Genomic DNA, 20,885 nt, shown 5'->3' with positions numbered 1-20,885 from the left:
TTGGGAATGTTGGAGAAGGGAAAGCCACACTTAATTTTAGGTAGCATGAAGACTTCTCTTTCTTGCAGATCAGTTGATCTTTGGAGTAGTTTCTCAGGTCAAGTGTATTTCTGTCTGAGAAGGAAATATGGGAGCACCTTTTATTTTTCCTTGAAGCAAACACAAAATACCTTTGTTGGAGCACATGGACTCTGTGGTGATGCAGAAAGGAGGGTAAGTAATCTGGTTTTGACATCTACATCACAATTTGAAGCTGAAACTCCCCTAAACCTGTCTGAGATGACCATAGGCTCCAGAATGAGCAATAATCTGAGCTCACAAACCATGTTTTAATATATTACTCTTTTATTTTCTGAAAGTTTCAGCTTTCAGATGTGCCCCTGTGGTGCCTCCCTGCTCAGAGTACACTGCAGTGACAAAGATGTGTGCAAGTTCCCAAGGGCCACATGTCTGGAAAAAAAGAAGGGCCAACATAACCCTATGATCTTTCCAAGTGTGAATATTCTATTCCTTAACAAAGTGCTGTTGAAAGGCACTTTGAAATGCAGCATTGCAAACTCCCCTTTCCTGCTTGATAAGCCATGTGTGAATATTGCTTACCCTTGTCTTACCAAATTCCCAGCTGTAAGACATGCACTAAGGTCTGCTGATTTATCATGGTATTTGTGTATGTTAAGCATTGCTGCAATTCACATGCTGTTAAGTGGTCACAGAAGAACACACAAATAAATATAGTGAATTATTGGACTCGTCAAATCTGGTGCCATTGTATTCTTGACTAGGAAGCGGAGAAATAATTTTAAACTGGCTCAGAGCGGACTGGGTGATGTTGCAGAGTCTGAAGAGTAATAGCCAACTTGACCCTGCTTTCATAACTCCATTCTTCAAATGGGGGAAGAAAATGCAGAGTTTCTTTAGGGCTGGCATCTCAGGGAAAGTTATTGCTCATGCTGTGCTCCCATACCTAATTTAATTTCACTGGGGAGCAGCGAGCACGTCGTGATTCACAGATCATGGAGCAGGAAACAGCCTGTCAACTTCTAGGGAGCTGCAAGGGGGGAGAACTGCTCAGAGAAAAACAAAAAATCTGTTTTGTGAGGGAATTCAGCTCATGAGCACAGCAGGCAGACTTCAGTTCTGCTGTGACTCCTGGTGAAGTCAGAGGAGTCAATCTGCAAGATTAATTTGCCCCTCTGTTTTTCAATTTGTAAGGTCTTGAGTGCAGAGGAGTCCTGTGGTGGATTAAACACAAAGCAAACAAGCAAAAAAAGAAATATCACTCTTTCTCATCAAGAATCAGGGGCTTTTGAGACTTCAGTTTGAACATGTCCCTTCCATCCCAAATGAGCTGTATTCCACAGCCTGACATCAGCTTGTACCCAGCTGAGGACATGCAAATGTGAATACTTTGCATCTTTTTGCAATTCACATCAATAACTGAAAGAAAGCTGTTTACACTAACATGCACGTGGAAACTTTGCTTTTTGTGTGTATGTGTGTTGATGTTTCTTTATTAGCATTTTAATCTGCTTTCATTTTCTATCTTCCATTATTATTTGTATGTGGATAACTCTCAACAGCTCTTTTTTGGGGGAAAAAAGTGCAGTAAACTTCAACCAAATTAGAAAAATTAGAAATTTTTCTAATTAGATTAGAAAATACTTTCATGCTGAAACACTTCACAGTTACAGGTAGAATTTAGCATCTTCAACAGCTCTGATAACAGACAGAAAAAGAACATGGGGAGAAGAGAGAGGCATTCATATGTTAACCTTATATGCTGGACTTATTTCTGTGAAAGGAACTCTGCTTTCTTAATACAAGCACTGCATGTATTGCTGGGGAGTTTTGTGTTCCTAGAGAAACTTCTGCAATCCTTCTGCTATGGAATATTTTAGTATGAGAGTCAGTTCAAAATGCTACGAGGCTCCCTCCACCTCCCCCAGATGCAGTAATTTCTTTGTTGTTTGTACAAGATTTGCAAGATCGTTGGAAAGAATGTGAACAGTGAGAGATTACTGAGCTAATATATAAAAACCCATGGATTAAGATCTTTTTCCTCCCAAATTGATGATGGCATTTTCACTACAGTCCTGATTTGAAGGAAGAGTAGTGCCATCTGGTGATCCCTGGGAAAGGCTTTTCTACACTTAAAGCTGCAGGATCATAAAGGATGATGCCCGTGTGAAGGGTTCTGCTCAGTTGTACCATGGCTGTTACCTCACACCCTCTCCTGAGGCACTGACTCATCTGGAGTGGTCACCTGGCACAAGGTGTGTGCTCATTTTTGGAAGTATTTGTGCTCCAGCCTGGCATAGCTGTTTAGACTAGGTCTGAATGTAATGTTCTCATTGTCCTCCCCTTCTCCTGGTCTGATTTTCATGGTGCAGCTGGATGTGCTCACATCTGTGCTCCTGCCCTTCCACCTCTCGCTGGCCCCTCGACAGCCTGGTGGGCAGGCAGAGACCCTCAGAAGAGAGAAGGGACATTTTGGGATCCCCTGGCCCATCCCCTGGGAACTCCCAGTCTGCCTGGCTCACTTCCTGAGGCTGGGTTCCAGCCCAGAGCTGCTCCCTGATCTCCTGCCTCGTTATGTCCTGTCAGTAATGAGGGGCTGGCATGCACATCACAGAATCACAGAATGATGAGGTTGGAAGAGACCTCTAAGATCATCAAGTCCAACCTATGCCCTAACACCTCAACCAGACTATAGCTCCAAGTGCCATGTCCAGTCTTTTTTTAAACACATCCAGAGATGGTGATTCTACCACCTCCCTGGGAAGAGCATTCCAGTACTTTATTATTCTTTTAGTGAAATTTTTTTTCCTAATATCCTTCCCTGATGTAGCTTGAGACTGTGTCCTCTGGTTCTGTCAGAGACCAACCCCACCTGTCTCCAACCTCCCTTCAGGGAGTTGTAGAGAGCAATAAGGTCACCTCTAAACCTCCTCTTCTCCAGGCTAAATAGTCCCAGCTCCTTCAAACATTCCTCACTGGGTTTGTGTTCCCAATCCCTCATTGCATCTTCTGGATGCATTTGAGCATCTCAACGTCCTTCCCAAACTGAGGGGCCCAGAACTGGACACAGCACTCCAGGTGTGGCCTCACCAGTACCAGGTGCGGGGGATGAATGACCTCCCTGCTCCTGCTGGCCACTCCATTCCTGATCATCACCTGGGCTGCTGCTGCCCGGGGGAAAGCTGAGTTCAGCTGCTGCTCTGGGGCCATGTGGGCTTTTCCCTGGCCTGGTCAGCTTGGTGCAGGGGGAAAAGGTAGTCTTGTGTCAAAGGTCATGAATTGCTTATACAGAGCTAATGCACCTCCTTTTACAAGCAGAAATAGTTACTGTGTGTGGTTAGAAGTCTGCCCATGGACAGGTTTTATTTAAAATAATTTATTTTGTGCACCTGGTGGAACATCCTTTGGCTGGTTTGCATTTAGGCTGGTCACATCAGCAAGCCCTTAAAGCAGACCCTATATTTTATGTCAGAACATGGTTTTATCTTGTTTGACTGGTTTCAAAATATACCCAAACCCACACAAAGCAGGTTTCAGAGTTGAGTGTGAAGTCCTATTTGTAACATGTCTTTTTGTTTGTAGCTGGCACGGGCCTATAGGGTTGTCTTTATACACAAAACATGAAACAGTCTTTAGAGACAGGTTTTGATTTGCATTTTCTTCTCTGTTTAAAAAAAAGACCAACTAAATGTTAATTCATTTCTTTCCGATCAATTCTCCTTCCCTTATTTAAACTGAGCTATTAACATGTGTGTGAGGTATAGTACTGTGGCTCTCTATAGAATTAGATAATTATATAGTTAATTATTACTTGAAGACGTGTTTATATCATGGCAGAAAAATGCCATCCTAATGGAAGGCATCTTTCCTAAAAGGAAGAACAAAGTAAGTCCTCATCATGTTGCCTTCTTGTGCCACCTTGATTTTATTGACAGGAAACCAAGAATGTTTCTTTGCTCTGTCAGTGCATAAAAGGGCAAGTGCATAAAAGTATTGGGCATAATTAATTTGGTTGGGTATTTCATTTTGCTGTAGCATCATACAGAATTCTTCAGCTTTACTCTCCGCAGCAGTTGTAGCTTGGATTAAAAGAGGAAATGGATACAAATAAATTTTTACTTAGATTAAGGGTAGTCTTCAGATTCCTGGAAAAATGCCAACTTGTTGCACAGTGAGCATTATTGATAGGCATTTTCTGCTCTGTGTTAGCTAGGAATGACAGTAATTAAAAGAACAAATCATTTAAATGAAGTGATTCTTCTTTCTAGAGAAGGTTGTTTCCTAATGTTGTTGCCAAAAGTCTCTCAAATGCATTAGGAGAAGAAGGAGGGTATACAGAGAGAATTGATCAGCAATTTATGTCTTCGGTTCTTTTACTTTAATGGGATAAATGGGATATCTGGGGCCACTGGTAAGACTCAGATGGAAGCAGTCAGGAAGATCCTGGAGCATTAGGAAGACACAATCCATATGCTTCATCAGCTGATCAGCCAGAGCACCGTATGGCAAACAATCCAGCATGTGGTCTGTTCCAATTTGTTAACAAATATGTTACACAAAGCATTGTGATGAGAGCTGCATGTGACTGCTCACCAAGGTCAGGGCTATGAAGTCAAGTGTTTTCTTGTGATTAAACTGGTCTTTTATCTTTGTTGCTCTGAGCTTAACCCCTCAAAGTTAAACTGATTTTTGGGAGGATCTTTTGCTACAATACCCTGCCTTAGGTCACCAGTGTTAACAAACCTGAATATTGAAATTATCTTGGTGTCTAATCCATTATGGATCCCACTTAATTTAGCTGTGAGCCTCTGACCACTAAGCTTCTGCAGAAGTCTAATGCAGAAAACAATGCAAATATGGGCACCAGGCTGTTCTTCACAAAGAGAAGCCATAGCCTTTTACTAAAAAAAAAAACAACTGAGGAACTTCATTACATCATTTTCAAACTAAAGATTTAAGTTTTGAGAAGTTGACGCAGTTTCTTGTTCCTATCTTTTAATAAAACTGTCCTAAAATTGCTGAAGCAAAGCCAAAATAAGCCCTTTCTGTCACCAGCAATTCCAAAACCAATAATTTTTCTGTCAGTACAAAATACTTTTTGTGTTTGCCTGAAGTTGTCAGTGCACTCTGAATCCTTGAGCTGCTGTTTCTTGTTTGTGAGGACACCACACTGTTCTCTGTGTTAGAGAGCTCTGGGGCAGAATCATGTGATGATAAATCTCATCAGCAAATAGCCCAATACTGTGTGCACCAATTAACAGCATCAGTTCTGAGCTAAAATGTCAAGTCTCTGTCTTGATGTATCTTCCCAAGTCTTTGATTTTAGATGGTAAAACAGATTTGTGTGTTGGCACTTCTTTTCTATACCTCCTTATATAACAAATTGAATTAAGACTTTTCATTTCAAATTTTTTTCAAAAATTCAAACTCCTTAAAAAAATTCATTTAAGGCTTTTAACCGGTCTGCCAGGACCCATGCAGTGTACCTACTCAGTGGTAATAAGTGCTTCTATTGCACTTACTGGTACATCATCACTGATTTATTACTGCAGTAGATTCAGATGAACTACTCAAGTTCAGCTTCTCAAGGATATTTAACATTTAAAAAAGCCCCATGTGCAACCCACAGTTTATTTTTTTTTCCTTAATGTCCACATCCAAGCAGAAAACATAACTCACAGTGGAGATAGAAATCATTGTCAAGTTTGGTTGCCAGCATAAGCACCAGTGCTTCGTGATCTGTGTCTGTTTTCTGGTCTCTATGGCTCTGTTGCCTTTTGTAAATGAGAAGCTGGTACTGTTATATTTAGATGTGAGTTTGAATCCAAGCTTTCCAAAAACACAGAAGTGTTTGGCCCTCATAAAATAGTGCAGACCCTGAGCCAGACGTCAGAGTTGCTGAGATATTAATGATGCAGAAGTACAGATTGGGTCTATCTCTAATTAGAATTGAGAAGCAGCCAGGGTGTCATAATTAGGAATATTACATGCATTTTACATTTTTCTTTTTCTAAAGTGCAAGTCAAGCACTACTCACAACCTGAAATACACAAGTTGAAAGTAAGACTTTTCTTAGATTAAAACTGTGCACAGGACAAATCTGTCTCCAGCTACATGGAAGAAATTAGAGATTGCTGAAATGACTTAGAAAATCCTCAAGCCTTTAGCATCCAGTGTGTAGATTAAAGGCCAGAACAGTAGTCCTGAAAATGGCCATCTGATGCAGGCATTGACCTGTGGCTATCAGATGTCTACCTTGTATCTCAGCAGGCAATTTTTTTTTTTTTTTTTCTTCATTTGTGACAGCAAGGGCAAAATAAGCCCACAGTATAAACTAACCTTGTGTGTCTTTAAGTTGGTCCTTGCAGGTCAAGGATGAAGTAGGTTGAAAGCAGTCCTCAGGGCTTGCTGCTCTGTCAGTTTATATCTGTGGTAAGTAAAAAAAATTATTTTAATATCACACAAGGCATGCAGCGGATAGTGTTTTGTATTTCTTGTACATTAATTACTGGTTCTCTCTGTTCTGATCTTCATTGAAGAGTTGCCAATAAATAATCCAGGAGAGGTGGGGGATTTTCACATCTAGCGCATGCTTAAATGTGACTTTTGCAGGTCATGGCTTTGGATGTTAGTAGCTTGTTCTTTAGAGAAATAATAGCTCTGCAGCAGCTCTGATGAAGGATTTGGGGACTGCAAGTCCCTAGGGCTACAGCTGGGTTTTTTTTGAATGAGTCATAATATAAAAATCCGAAGCCAAGTGTTACAGAAAAATGATTAATTCTTTTCACAGAGGAGTTCATTAGTGACATAAAGTCATGAGAAAGAGGAGGAGGCATCTCTAGCACTCAGTGGCTATTGACTGGTATTAGTGTGAGTGCTTTAAGTCAGGAGAACTGAAATAATGCAAACCACAAGGTCTGATGGAGAAGAAAAAAATGCTGAAATTGAACCAATTTGTCTGCAGTGAGGCTCTCACTGCAGTTTGATGTGCAGAGGATTTATCCTTTTCAAAAGGTGCAGAACATCACTGCCTGCCTTTGGCTTCAGGGAAAGCCTGTTCTTAAAAATGGACCACTACTATCAGTAGTGTTCATGGTCACTGGAGAATTTCATGGCATCCTTCTGCTCTGCTGCTGCAGCATATGGGAAACATGGCCCAAGATATACATCTGGCTCCTGCTGTCATTTCCAAATCCCTGTTGTAATTCCAGTAAGAACAGACTGAACATTAAAGGCTCTTTATCTACAGCTTCACTGATAATTACTTCCTAGTTTCTAATTTTTACATATTCTGGTTTTCAGCACTCATTCTTAAAACCTTATGAGGTTTTCTTTTTTTTAGCTTATTCTCCTATGACAACTCCTTTTTAGTAATTGAAAATATATTTGACACCCTGTGTAGCAGCTCTTCACTCCACCTCCCCCCCCTCAATCTTTTGTCTTCGTTTAGAGGCTGCATTTATTTGCATTTTTCATTATATTTGATAATTCTCTTCCTTATACTGTTCAACAGTTCTTAGTGAAGGGCTGGGATGGGTGTGACTCTTTAGCTGGGCTTATTTTCATACATATTTCTGCAGTTTGCTGCTAATTGTGAGGTTGCTTCTCAAGTTGCATCCCAAAAGAGCCTGAAGTGCTTTGAAAGGGAGAAAATATGGCAGGACGTGGCTCCTTTGGCTTTGCTCTGGTGTAACTGAGACTGTCAAGTTGAAAATGTGGGAGGATTAGTTAGTACACAGAAGGCAGAGCAATGATTATTGCTTTCAATGGATCTTTTTTTAACTCACGCTGTGATTTTGGCTGCTCTGTTTTAGTTCACCGTAGCATTAAAATAGCTCTCCATGCTGAGCAGGCGTGTTGGAGCTGTAAACTCAAACGAGTAGGATCACCAGGTATTAATAGATGGTTTATCCTCCCTGTGTGTGCACCCAGCACCCACTCCTGCTGGGTCCCACTTGTGTTGCTGCAGCTCAAGTTGAGGCTGAAGACAGTTGTCACTGTTTTCTGCATATGAAGACAAACTATCAGCTTCAAGCTACCAATTTGTGACCATCTGATGTACAAATTGGAGAACAATAATGTAAGACAATTGAGGACAGCCTCTGCAGCACAGAATTGTTCTCCTCAGTCTGTGTTACTCAAAGCAGATTTGAGTCGCATTTAGAATTTAATTTTTCCCATCTGCTGTGCTTTCATTAAAAGCAATAATTTTTAAAGTTCCTAGTTTGGTTGGAGTGGCGTCTACTTTGTAAGTAATCAACCCTGACTGTGACTGACTCTGTGATCTGCTCTACATCATCAAGTAGTTCTTTGGGCTGGAGAGTCGTGATGTTTTAATGTTTTTAGGCAGCCAAATAGCACGGAAAGTCCCTTGGAACTGGGTGACTGTGTCCCCAGGGCTCTACTGAGAACATCAAATACCAGCGTCAGAGTTTCCACGAGGTTTGCAAGCTGTGACCGGCGGCTCCCAGCCAGGGAGCTCAGCCTGTGCTCTCTCCTCCTTCCAGGAGCTGCTTTCCCTGGATCCTCCTCATGGCATGCCTGATGCAGGAGGTCATCCCAACTGGCTGAGTGTCTTGACTTGGACTGGGATTTCCCAAGGAGCCCAAGGCAGAGCACATGTATGGCTGTGCCCCTTGCCACGCTGTGCCACCCAGCACGCCCTGTCCCTTTTCCCTCTGCCTTCCAGGGTTTCCAGCTGTGCTCTACAGCTGTGGCAGGAGGAAATGTGGAAAATTAAGCACCACTGGATGTCAGTACCAGTGGAGTTAGTTCATGTGAGGTCCTTTCTGTCAGATATAAATGACAGGGATTTAATTACATTTCATTGGGTTGTGCCCAGTACTTGCATCCACGCGGTTTCAGACTTTCCTACTCTGTAGGTCTGGAAGCTGGACGAATCCAGTCCTCCCACTCCTTGAGATTATTTCTGCATCTATCTTTTTATTGTTGCTTGGTTGCTAGTGGCCACGAGGATATTTTCCTTCTGTGTGTGTGTAACAAATCTGGAAAAGCCTGCTAGGTGACCTGAAAGCAAGAACCCATAGCCTCCCTCGAAAGTTAGAGATGGCACCAAAACTGCAAAACAGCTCATATGTGTTCTCTGCTTCTTGAATGTGATCCTTTGCCCTTTGGAATGTTGTGCATAGTGCAGGAGGACACGTGTGCAGTGTGTAGGGGTGAGTACTTCCATGGTGGGTTTCTGACAACCCACAGAGGTCATGCAGGGCCAGATTTGGTTTCATTTTTCCCAGGGACTTCACAACCAAATCTGGACATATCAGGGCTGGGAAAGCAAAAAGGCCTTACTGCACCTCCAGTGCCTGCTGCAGATTAAGTGGTATCAGTTTACCAAGAGTTTTTAGGATGGATTAAAGACTCCAACAGTCTCCTTGTAAATGTCTGAGCAATTTTTCTCAAACACTGAAATAATTCACCCCAGACAAATACCTGGCAGTGTGTGTTTCAGGCTGAGCTCTTTGGCCGACAAAGCTGTCACGAACTGAAAGATCCTGTAATGGAAGAAAGTTAGTCAGCTGTAACTGTGAGCTTGGTGAGTGGTGTCACCTAAGGTGGAGATGCAGGATGTGGGGACTGCAGCTGCCTCCCCAGACAAAGCCTGCTACAGACAGTGATACATTCCACAGGTTTTATAAGAACAGAGAAAAAAGTATTTCCTTCTCAAACCAGTGCCTCTTTCTTAAAGAATGGTGGTGTTGTCATCCCGGTTTTCTAAAGAAAGTAGTCATGCTCCTCTGTGGCAGTTTCAAATAAATGTGGCAGATGGGAGCAGGTTTCAGAGATTATTTTCTTCCTAGGAATTTTATGTTAGCCAGTGGTGGGATACAGGAGGAAGGTCCAAATCAGTGGCCTTGCTTGGTAGTAATAGAAGAGTGGTAGTTTAAAATACTCTGAGATTACAGAGCCAGCCCTGTAGGAGGCTGCTCAACCCATGCACACCCAGCCCCAGGCTGGGCTGCCTGCTGCTGACTCTGTGGCCTCAGGACTGTTGCTGAGGAAAGGGCTCACTGCAATACAGGGAGGGGACAAAAATTGTGACTCTTTATTGAGACCCATTTCATCAGATCCCGCCTTTGCAGAACTACTTTGAAACACTTCCTCTGGCTGCTCTGTGATCCTTGGACTCTGGCACCTTCCTGGCATTACAGACACACTTGATGTGGCAGTCATGGCACTTTCTGCCCTGCAGATCAGAGTCCAGTGTAATTGCTGTCAGGTACCTCTGCTTTGCTGTGCTGGTGCCATCCAAAGCAGCTTGGAACCAGGATTAAAACTCAAATCATTATGACTCAAGCAAGATTTTGAGTTTCCTTCATTGTGGGCTCATCTTCTGTGCCTCAGTGTCTGGTTTATGGTTATGTGGCCCTGGCTGCTTTAAAGACTCAACAGCAAAGCCAGGGGGCTACATAGATGCCTTGGAAAGGATTTCTTTGATCAATGTGATGAGACGACAGAAAGGTGCTATTTCCAGCCCTACCAAAGAGTGTGCCTTGCAGAGCCTGTGGCTGGTTGACCTCCAGAGAGCCGTGGCAATGCTGTGCTTCATTAAGCTGGAGAAAAGAGTCTCATAAACATCTTCTTTGCTCACCAAAGAAGAGAAAATCTGAAATCTTGTGCTGGTACAAAATAAGAGAGAAATAAAAATACTCAGTTTCTAGAGCTTTAAATAGAGAAAAGTGAAATGTGAAAGAATTGCATGCACGCTTTTTCCCTTAGTCATTCAGTGGAAGGTGGAGTAGTTAAGTCTGTGGCGCCTTTAAAATGATTCATTATTTCCATAGAAGCCAATTGATGTTTATCCTTCAAATTGCTCTGTGGGCATTAAAATAATGGAGAATTATATTTGCTTTTAATTTTGTTTCCAGACAGCTTGGCCTGAACATTTATGATGTGACTTGGAAACCATATCAAATAGTGATTTATAGCTGCTGGTAATTGTGTGAAGATTGAAGATAGGCTGGATGCTGCTTTCCTTTGCTTTTTTTTTTTCCTCTTTGCCTCCCCCATTCTTTTGCTTACAGAGTGCTCTTGAGTGCAACGTGGTGAAAGGCCAACATCTCTGCCTTCATTGCTTTTCCTTGTACAAGCCACAGCTAATGAAGATTTTATTTCTCCCTAATACGAGGCTGTGTGAAATGAATTGTGGTTTATGTTTGATAATTAGTTTAAGGTTTTTTTTTTCCTTTGCATAAATTTCAACTGGTTTTGTGTTGTCGTGATAATCACCCCCTTTGTAGGGTGGAGAGAGTGGTGGTTTTTAGTCAAGCTGGATGAGTATCATATGCAAAACATGAATGGGGAGGGAGAAGACTTTTCTTTGTGGTAAGGCATCTGTTGAGTGTATGGATGTCAAATCTGCTCCCCAGGTGAGCCAACACAAGTAGTTCATACCTAAATTTATTTATCTGGTCTTATGGCTCAAGGAATTTGTTATTCCTGTTTTCCTAAATTTATTTTTCCTGCACAGTTCTATCTGCCTTTTTCTTCTACTGAGTAAAAAGCTATTCTTAGAGTTTTGTGCATAATATAATTTAACAGAAGAAACAAAGGGGATTTTGTGGACTATAATAGAAAAGCCCAGTGAAGGTTATGCAAATTTTGAGAACTTTTCTAGTCATGTTGCAAACTCCAAAACAAATCATTTAAACCTAAAAATTCTAAATTGTTATTAAAATTTTTCAGGATACTGTTTTCATATTGAATATAAGTGTTCCTTACAGTTGTTTCCTGCCCTGACAAAAATAATCTGTCTGATACTGGGGCATGCTACTTTTGTGGTTTGGTCCTGCACATGCAGCAGTGTGTTTTAGGTTTGTTTGGTTTTTTAATTTCTGTACATAAAAGGAAGCCTCAAAACATACAGCAAGTGCATTTAGGCCCACTTAGGAATTCCAGATGGCACTGTGGCCTAAACCAGCTGTTTTTCAGCATTGTAAGGAATTATTTTTCCTTCTTATCTTAGTTAAAAATGAGCCTGTTTAGTTTTGCTTTTGTTCCCAGCCTGTTTGCTTTCTCATTCTCATGCCCCAGAGCATTTCAGTTTTAGTCACTGCATGACATTGCTGAAATCAGGGCTGGAATGAAGTCACAAAATGAACAGCAAGCCAGTCTTATCCAAAAGTCATGGGAGGGAACTGCATTCACAATTATTGGCATAGATGAGCAAATGAACACTGACCATTGTGAAATTAAGTCCACCTTATCTTAGCTCCTGGTTGTTTTGTTTTGTTTTATCAAATTAGTTGTTTGTTGGTGTTTGCAAACGTTCTTCTTGCCACAATTCCCGTGTATCCGGCCTTGGAGCTTCAATGAGTAAAGTGCTTTGGAAAGAATCCAAATCTAAAGAATCCAAATCAGTTCATGCAGAGGCTATGCACTTAGTAAAAAACAACTTACAAAGACTGAACGTGGATTTTGTCTGCGCGTTTACCCTAAAAGAAGACTCCCTGCATATCTATCTGTGTGCATGTGCATATATACAATAAATATCCATGTATGTGATTACATTAATCTCAAATTTTCAGCAGTTTCCTCTCTTGCTTTCACATCACCACAGTGATTTACACTAAATTCCAGGTTTCCTTGCCCTTTAGGGAAACACATTGTCATCTATTTTCTGAGTAATGGTCTGCAAAGCATATGCAGCTCTCTACTGTTTTTTAGTAGAGACTCTGAAAAGTAAAATGTTTTAAAATGTTCTTATGCATTCAATTTGTAATATTTTTTAGAAAACAATCATTTAAATAGCTGTAATTTTACCTAGTCAGACTAGTCTGATCGTGCTGTAAATTGACCCTGAGACAGATGAACCATTCCTACTTTTTGACTCACATAACTCATCACAGCCTGGTGTTTGATTGGGACAAATCTGCTGAATCTCAGAGTTAAGGCTGGGTTCACCAACACACATGGCAGCACAAGGAGCTGGAGGCCCTGTGGCAGAAATCCACCATGGAGAAGGGCTCCCCCTCTCCCCACTTGGTACTAATCATGGAAAACAATGCTGGCTGCTTTGCAAAATATCAGTGCTGCTGCACAGAACCTCTGCTTATAGCCCACTGAGTCAGACTTGTTTACTTCATGGAAGTATTAATCTCTGCCTCTGATTGTCAACTACTCCAGGCTTGATAGAATTTCAAGCAGTAGATGACACAATTTTGCTGAAAATATGAGGCTTCTATTGCATTTTGAGTGATGTATTCTGCCTCACTCCCCTTTGATCCATTTGCCATGGCTGAGGTTAAGATAGATAATTAATTACTCCCATCCCAAGCCTTGTTCTTTAATTTAAGGATTTTCTTTAGCATCTGCCAGAATCTTCTGCATGCACTCCTGAGATGTTAAGCAATGAAAAAGCCATTAAGTTAAATTCAGGCATTAATTTTTTTTCAGCAGGATGAAATAGCACTCCAGTAGATTAAGCAGTTTCTGGTTTATGTTATTTCATAGCATGGCAAAGAAATGTGGGAAGAGGCTGGCTGGTTCTCTGGCTGCAGGAGAGGATGGTGAGTGAGGAGGCCTATCTTCTGGTCCTGCAGCTTACCTCAGTCTTTGCAAGAAGCAGGACACGAGGAGAGATCCATGGAGTGAAACATCTGTTTGCCAAGGGCCTGATGTCCACATTATGCAACTGGGAAGACAGAGGGAAAGGGTTTAGCTATACTTAACTAATACATAATTTTCCTCAGAAATGCTTTTTTATTGCTTGTAAAGGCTTTTCTGAGAACGAAGCAGTGTCAAGTTGTGTTATTCTGTTCTTTGTGTTTTGAGGTCCATGAATGCTGTCATGAGTCATTCCTGGCTGGGGCTTTAATCTCTCTCCTTCTCAGTCTGACCAATTCTCCATGCTCTTTGCTTGCCACTCTAAGGAACTTTTACATTCTTTTCACAGACATAACTTCCCCATTAAACAAACTATGTATTTTAGCTTTTTCTAAGAAATACATGAAAGCAAATTAGCACAAAATCTGCTGCAATCGTCTCTCTGGGAAACTGCACGTATACCTGCTAAGCCCTAAACAGGAGCAGCAGGACTGAGCTTATGTGTCAGAGACACAACAAAGGGAAAATGGTCACTCTTGGAGTGCCTTGAAACAGCAATTCTATGCAGAATTTATGGAGGGTTTTAGTGCACCAGCTAGTGGGGCTGAAATGTCACTTCTGCATTGAAATTCCATATGCCTTCTGCCTTTTTAGGTGTTTTACCTCTGTGTGCATCCAAGTCTCACTGTTCTTTATTAGAATTTAAAGATCCTCGAACCTTTGCAATTGTACTGTATAGCTGTCAATTCACAGACTTGACAACTTTAAGGTTTAAAACAATCCACTTTTTTACTCCATTTCAGTTGTGGTATAGCTGCCCAATATGCAATTGCTTGGAGAAGAATGTTGTTGCTACCATACCAGAATACTATAATTTAGTTGCATGGAGATATTTTACAAATCTCAGTATATGCTTGGGATTAATTTCATTGATCTGGGCCTAAGCACTGAACATTAGTTGTTCTAGATTAGTTATTCTGTAGTTAGTACTCAGGCATCTCTCAGGAGAGTCCCCTCCCATCCCAAGCCATGTCTCCAAAACTGTTTGTGCAAAAAGGCCCTGGCTATTGACCACGTCTCCACAGGGAGCCTGAACAATTTATTCAGATGGGCTGAGTCAGCTGCCGATGGTGGAAGCTGTGAAATCAGATATGATGGAATTCCAAAGTCTTTGCAGACCGATGATCGATCTATTCAGTGTTGTTCTCTGTATTTAAGGAATTATTTCATGTTAATATTTTCCACCTGCAGATGCTTTAGCAGAAGCCGTGTTGAGTTCACCACAGCTTGAGGCAGTGCCCAGCAGTTTGTTCACTGCTGTTTTCTCACCTGTATTATTTCTCTCTTCTTTAGTCTTCTGGCACCAGCATCACAGTGGACATCGCTGTCATGGGAGAGGCCCACGGCCTCATCACAGACCTTCTGGCTGATCCTTCACTGCCCCCCAACGTCTGCACATCCCTGAGGACAGTGAGCAACCTGCTCAACACACAGCTGACCTTCCAGGCCATCCACAAGCCCAGGGTGAATCCTTTGGTGTCCTTCAGCGAGAACTACACCTGCTCCGACTCAGAGGAATGTCCGGAGAAGGGAGAGAAACTGGCAATCCCCAAGGTGAGTGCTGGAGCCTGCCTCTCCCTAAAGGGATGTCATTGGGCTGTCAGATGTCACTGGGATTTTTGTGTGAACTGCCATCTCTTCTTCCTTCCCTTAATTAGAAGGGTGAAGCCTACAGAATCACAGAATCACAGAATGATGAGGTTGGAAGAGATCTCTAAGATCATCAGTACAAGCTATGCCCTAACACCTCAACCAGAATATAGCACCAGGTGCCATGTCCAGTCCTTTTTTAAACACATCCAAAGATGGTGATTCTACCACCTCCCTGGGAAGAGCATTCCAGTACTTTATTATTCTTTCAGTGAAAATTTTTTTTCTGATGTCCAACCTATACCTACCCTGACGTAGCTTGAGACTGTGTCCTCTACAGAAGTCAATTAAAAAGTTTCTATTGATGACCTTCAGGTGCTTTGGATCAAGTCTAAACTGTTGTATACCCCACAAACTGACAAAAATATCACAATCATTAGTATGACAAATACTGTGAGCTCATGGAAGTTGTCTTGAGAAGAAAAAGATGACAGAACCATAAATATAAATGTAATACTGCCTTGAAAAATGGCTTTATGAATGCTCAGGGATCAGGCAGGAAATAACCAGTGTTAACCACCCACACTTAGCAAGTGAACAGCTAGAAAGAGCACATCAGATTTGAAGTAGTGTGAATTGTAGGTTTGTTAATTAGCTGTCCTGCAAGGCTTACATTTCATTTCTGAAACTAAACCAAAATGCTTTTGTACTGCAGCCTCCCTTGTAAAATTAAATATAGGCAGAGTACATTGCACAGGCAAATGCTTTTATGTTTTTACAGTTTAAATGGCACAGCTAGTCATTCATTCCAGCATTTCCAGGCATCTCAATTGCAACGCTCGTGATTCTTTTATTACAGCTTAGTGTGATGATAATTGCCACCCTATTTGCCTGTTTAGCAGCTGTATGTACAAAATGGATGTTCACAGGTTTTTAAGCACATTTCCCGGTTTACTTTAGTGACCATATCTATAATGGCTGTACCCCAGGCTCTGAGGGGAAGAGTTTAGTGGAATAGCACTGCTATCACACCAGCACGCACAGGGAACAGATACAAGTTTGCTGTTGCATAATACCCTATGAGGAGAAGAGAAACGAAGGATGAAGAAATGAGTTAATGCTACAGAGAACTAATTTGATTGAAGAATTCATTGACCTAAATGTATTCTGGTTCACAAAATAAATAGTTTGCATGTCTTTATTTAAAATGTCTAAAAGCAGATTTAGGACCTTCACCTTAACCATCTGACACTGAGCATTTTGTGTAAGGAGATAATGTGTTAACATATTTATATGCAACTTTGAACTTCAGAACCACAGATGTCTTCCATCTCATATTTCTTAACCCTCTGGCAAAGTCCAAGCTCTCCATTGCAGATATATTTATTTTAGTTCTTAGCTATAAACACTTCACAAGAACTGCACAAGAGAAACAGCTTACAAAATTATAGGATCTGCAACAGCAAATCTGGCTCCAAAAAAGATCCTTTATTATCTTTGCCTTCAAAAATTTGAAAAAAAAATGTGAATCCTGTTTTTTGGAGAAATGGAGGAGACAGGTGAAAGAAAAACGCTGGGGTGGTCAAGAAAAATCTGCTGTAAACAGTGATGCTTCCTCTAAGCTTTCTGAGATGTCACATCCCAGAGCATGAAAGTTTTATTTCAGTGGGTTGGGTAGATATGGCAGGGAAAAAAGTTGGAGCTCCCCTGCCTTATTTTTCTTACAGCCTTTCTTGGCTTGAATCTCTGATTCTGAGGATTCACGACAGTTTAAATCAGAGTAGTTGAGGTTGAAAGTGCATCTGGAGATTGTGTAGTCCAGTCCTATCCCTCAGCTCATTGAGGAGAAAGTTTCTCTAGGCTCAGCCTAGATCAGGTTGCTCAGGAGGATGTCCAGTTGGGTTTTGAGTATCTCCATTAATGTAGATTTCACAGCTTCTTCCGGCAACTTCTCTGTGTTCAGTCCTTCTCACAGTAAAAAAAAATGATTCCTACATTTAAATAAATGCCTTGTACTTCAGTTCTTGCTCCATTGCCTCTTGTCCTGTCACTGGGCACCCCTGGAAAGAGCCTTCTCCTCTACACCCTCCCTTTAGGTATTTGTGTACACTGGTAAGATCTACCCTGAGACTTTTCTTTAGACTGAGAAGTTCCAACTCCCTCAGCCTTTCCTTTCCTGACAAATGCTTCAGTCACCTTTATGGCCATGCTAACTTGTTTAAGTACCTTTGGCCACATCAGGTGTTGAACATCTGTGGCTATGGGGCTGCGGATATATAAATATATATATAATATATATATATATATATATATATATATATATATATATCACTTTTTTTAAACTTGAGATAGGGAGGATGGTCCAGACTCCCCAAGCATTTAAAGCATTGGCTGTGTTTGACATGAATAATCCCTGGGAGAACCCAGATTTAAAGGTGTTGTCAGACAGAAGGAAGCCAATGGAGATGGTTTATTTGTGCATGTGTGGAGGTTTTGCAGCCTGTACCAACTGAAGGGCCCTGGTTTCCCCACAGCGCTTACGGAGGAGTTTGCCTCCAGGACTGCTGAGACGAGTGTCCTCCACGTGGACCACCACCACATCAGCCACAGGACTGCCCACCCTGGAGCCAGCTCCAGTGAGGAGGGACCGCAGTGCCAGCATCAAACCTCACGAATCTTCGTCATCCAGGTTACACATGGCCTCCTCTCTCTTTTATCTTTCTTTTCGGGGAGATTTCTTTGGTTCTGTGTGCAAAATGCATTCAAAAATGCTGGCTGTGAACTGTGTTAGAATTACTTCTTTGTGTTTCTCTAAATTGATTTGACAAAGAAGCAGCATTCCCATTTTTTGTCAGGTTGTGCCAAAATTATTCATATTATTGGGTAGAAAAATATTTTTTTAAAAAAAATCTATTTATGCTAATGAAGTGCAGAACTGCCCAATAAAATTGGAAGAAAGGCAAAGATATCTGGTTAAAGTTTTCATGACATGCAAGTTTTCATGATGGCCTGGCTAAGAAAAACTGCAGCAATTACATCAGCAATTTCTAAGCACACATACTGATGTGGTCCTGTCATTAAACCAGTTCCTAAAGCACTTCTTCATCTCCCATTCTTCTCAGGGTCTGATCCCTGAGCTGAAATTGTGAAGCACACGATTCCAGCTCAGGAATCCTATGGATTTCTCCTATGGAATGGAGAGAAAGTTGTGTCTGCTCAGCTGCTTATAGCCAGCAGCCAGCTTGTTTGGGGAATGTGCAGAGGTTGTAATAAAAGTTGCACTAGCTCCACATCATGTCATTACAACAGGGTTTGCTCCTTTCTGGCTCTGTGAATACTTTTCTGTTCCAGTCAGAGAGGAGCAGAGCCTTCAAAGGAAGGTGGAGGGTGGCCAGTTGTGGTACCACCCTGTGAGAATAAAGTTCAGATCCCCTCCCTACCTCAGCAAGGGCCATCACCTTGGAGCTGGTAGATGAAGAAAGAGTGTGGAGACACTGGGGAAAGGAAGGTCAGAATGAAAGCACTATGTTCAAGAAGAGAATTCAGAGCTGGGACATCAGAAGACTCATGTGCTTTTCTGAAATTCCAAATTTGCTGCTGGTAGTGGGGTAAGAGATAGGACTTTGGAAGGCCCAACATGACCAATGTTGGCTGTTGGATAGATTGGGGGAATGCAGCCCCAAAGAGCAGCTTCCTTCCAAGGTTGGCCTCTCTTCAGATACCTAAATCTGTCCCGTGGATGAGGCTGTCACACAGGGTGTTGAGGTGCTCAAGGCAGCCTGCAGAGTACCCTGAAAGCCTCATGCAAGAAAAATACATGGTTTGCCAAAGTTCCCTTTGTGAGAAGTCCCATCTGCCTCAGTAAAAGTAAATATAAGGAAGCTGTAACCAAATGCAAACGTTCTTCACTCCCAGACCTGTGGTTCCTAGGGTGCATTTGATTTATGCTGTTGATCCCACTCTCACGTAGTGTGTAAGTGTCCCAAGATGGGAAGGAGAGGGAGAGCAATTAAATATTATTGTTGGTCCTTTCCTGTGGTTGTTATATAACTCTGCATGAGGAGCCAGCTAAGCAGGCTATCAATTCTTCTTATGTTTAATGTCATAGCCAGTAGTGTAATTATAGCTCTGTCAAGCCTCCCAGCCTACTGTTTGCACTACTTCTTTCACAGTAGGAGAAACAATGTGTATTCCAGAAAGGGGGAAAATGAATCCTATAAGTCTAGCTTTAAAAATGTTGGCAGACCAAGAGAGATCTGCTTTCAAGGAGAAGAATTTTGAGCTGAAGAGAAAAAATATATCTTGGTTATCTGCCACTTTCCCTGTACCAAATTCAAGCACTCCACTGGTCACAGAGAAAGAAACATTTCATAAGTTGAACAGTAGGAGAGAGGCTGACACTGGAATTGCCCTGTGGCAGATTCTCTAGTTACAAAACATGCAACATGTTCCTCACAATGTGGGACATGACTTCTGGATTTCTGTAGTCACATATTTGCAAAAATCCCCCATAACTGTCAGTTTGAGATTAGTAATTCTGTATTCTTCCAACCCCATGTCACTGAACTGGGTAGACATTATACTGGAAAAATAATAGAGCTCCCACATTCTTTCCTTCACTCACTTTTATATCAAGTGATTCCTCTGCAGGAACTCAAAGAATGCGGGTCAGAGATTTTTGGTTTGAATTGGGTTATTTTACTGTTCAGTGGGCCAGTGTGTTACATTCTTCATGACAATGAAAAAACAAAGCAAAATCTTTTTTTTTTTTTTTTCTTGTAAACATCTGTATTCTTTCTTTGCCTCACTTCATCACAGATTTTAAGAATTTGGGCCCATGAAGACAGCCAGCAAGTATTTTCGTAGGTAGTACTTATAGTCCAAAACAAGATGTTTGCAGAGGTAACACAGCACCACATGCTTTTTTCTTTCAGAATGATTTTTTTTCCTTCAAGTTTATTTTTTTCAAGCTCAGCTGGAGCTGTGCTACTTTAAAAGTCTGTCTTCAGCATTGAGTGTCATCTCATCCCTTGGATGAGAGGCTGTGAGGAGAAATGTGGAGCCTGGCAGACTTGTCCAGAGAGCTCACAGCTTGATAAGAGCCAGTGCTGCATCCCTGCAAGAAGCTGACGTTTGATGGGTGTCATTCAGGAAAGTGATTATAAATACAGTTTTCTTGCTGTGTAGAAGATTTTGGCCTCTCCTGGCATACAATTACCACCCAAAGGCTAAAATCATAAACCCATGCTGCTGCAGGGGACTAAAATCTGCTCCCCACACACAAGGACACGTGCACCTGGATTCCTGCAGCACAATTCTCTGGCCCTGATGTCTCCAGGCTCTGAGAGAGGCATTTTTTGGGGAGTTCAGCAGGTATTTCACCTGGTTAGGGCATGAAGGGTCATACCATTAAGCACAGCCATGCAGGATACTTCCAGTCCTCCCCAGCCTCCTGAGGAGTTCCTCCAGTGCCCCAAGGGTTGCTGTGTGCCTGCTGTGGCACAAGCAGCTGAGGACACTGGGTTTCAAGTTCTGCTGAGAATTTGTGTCACTTCTGGCTCTTTCTGTTAAGGAGGTGTTAAAGGAGGACATAAATTAACTTATTTCAAGCCAACTTTTGAGCCTCTTTGTGCTGTCAGAGCACTATAATGAAG

The 20,885-nt window shown here is 41.7% G+C and overlaps 1 protein-coding gene across 3 annotated transcripts in view; it reads left to right on the top strand.

Annotated features, from left to right (window-relative positions):
* Positions 1-20,885, top strand: part of PDE3A (phosphodiesterase 3A) — a 219,190-nt gene that overhangs the window by 165,729 nt on the left and 32,576 nt on the right. For all 3 annotated transcript variants that reach the window (XM_071422078.1, XM_071422079.1, XM_071422080.1), the window contains 2 exons: positions 14,935-15,195; positions 17,766-17,920. In XM_071422078.1, the coding sequence (XP_071278179.1) occupies positions 14,935-15,195; positions 17,766-17,920 (416 nt within the window). The remainder of the gene's footprint in view (positions 1-14,934; positions 15,196-17,765; positions 17,921-20,885) is intronic.

Source organism: Agelaius tricolor, unplaced genomic scaffold (genome assembly GCF_023055355.1).
Source record: "Agelaius tricolor isolate 1412-34295 unplaced genomic scaffold, bAgeTri1.0.p SCAF_3, whole genome shotgun sequence".
NCBI classification, from domain to species: Eukaryota; Metazoa; Chordata; class Aves; order Passeriformes; family Icteridae; genus Agelaius; species Agelaius tricolor.
This window is presented reverse-complemented; position numbering and strand designations above follow the sequence as displayed.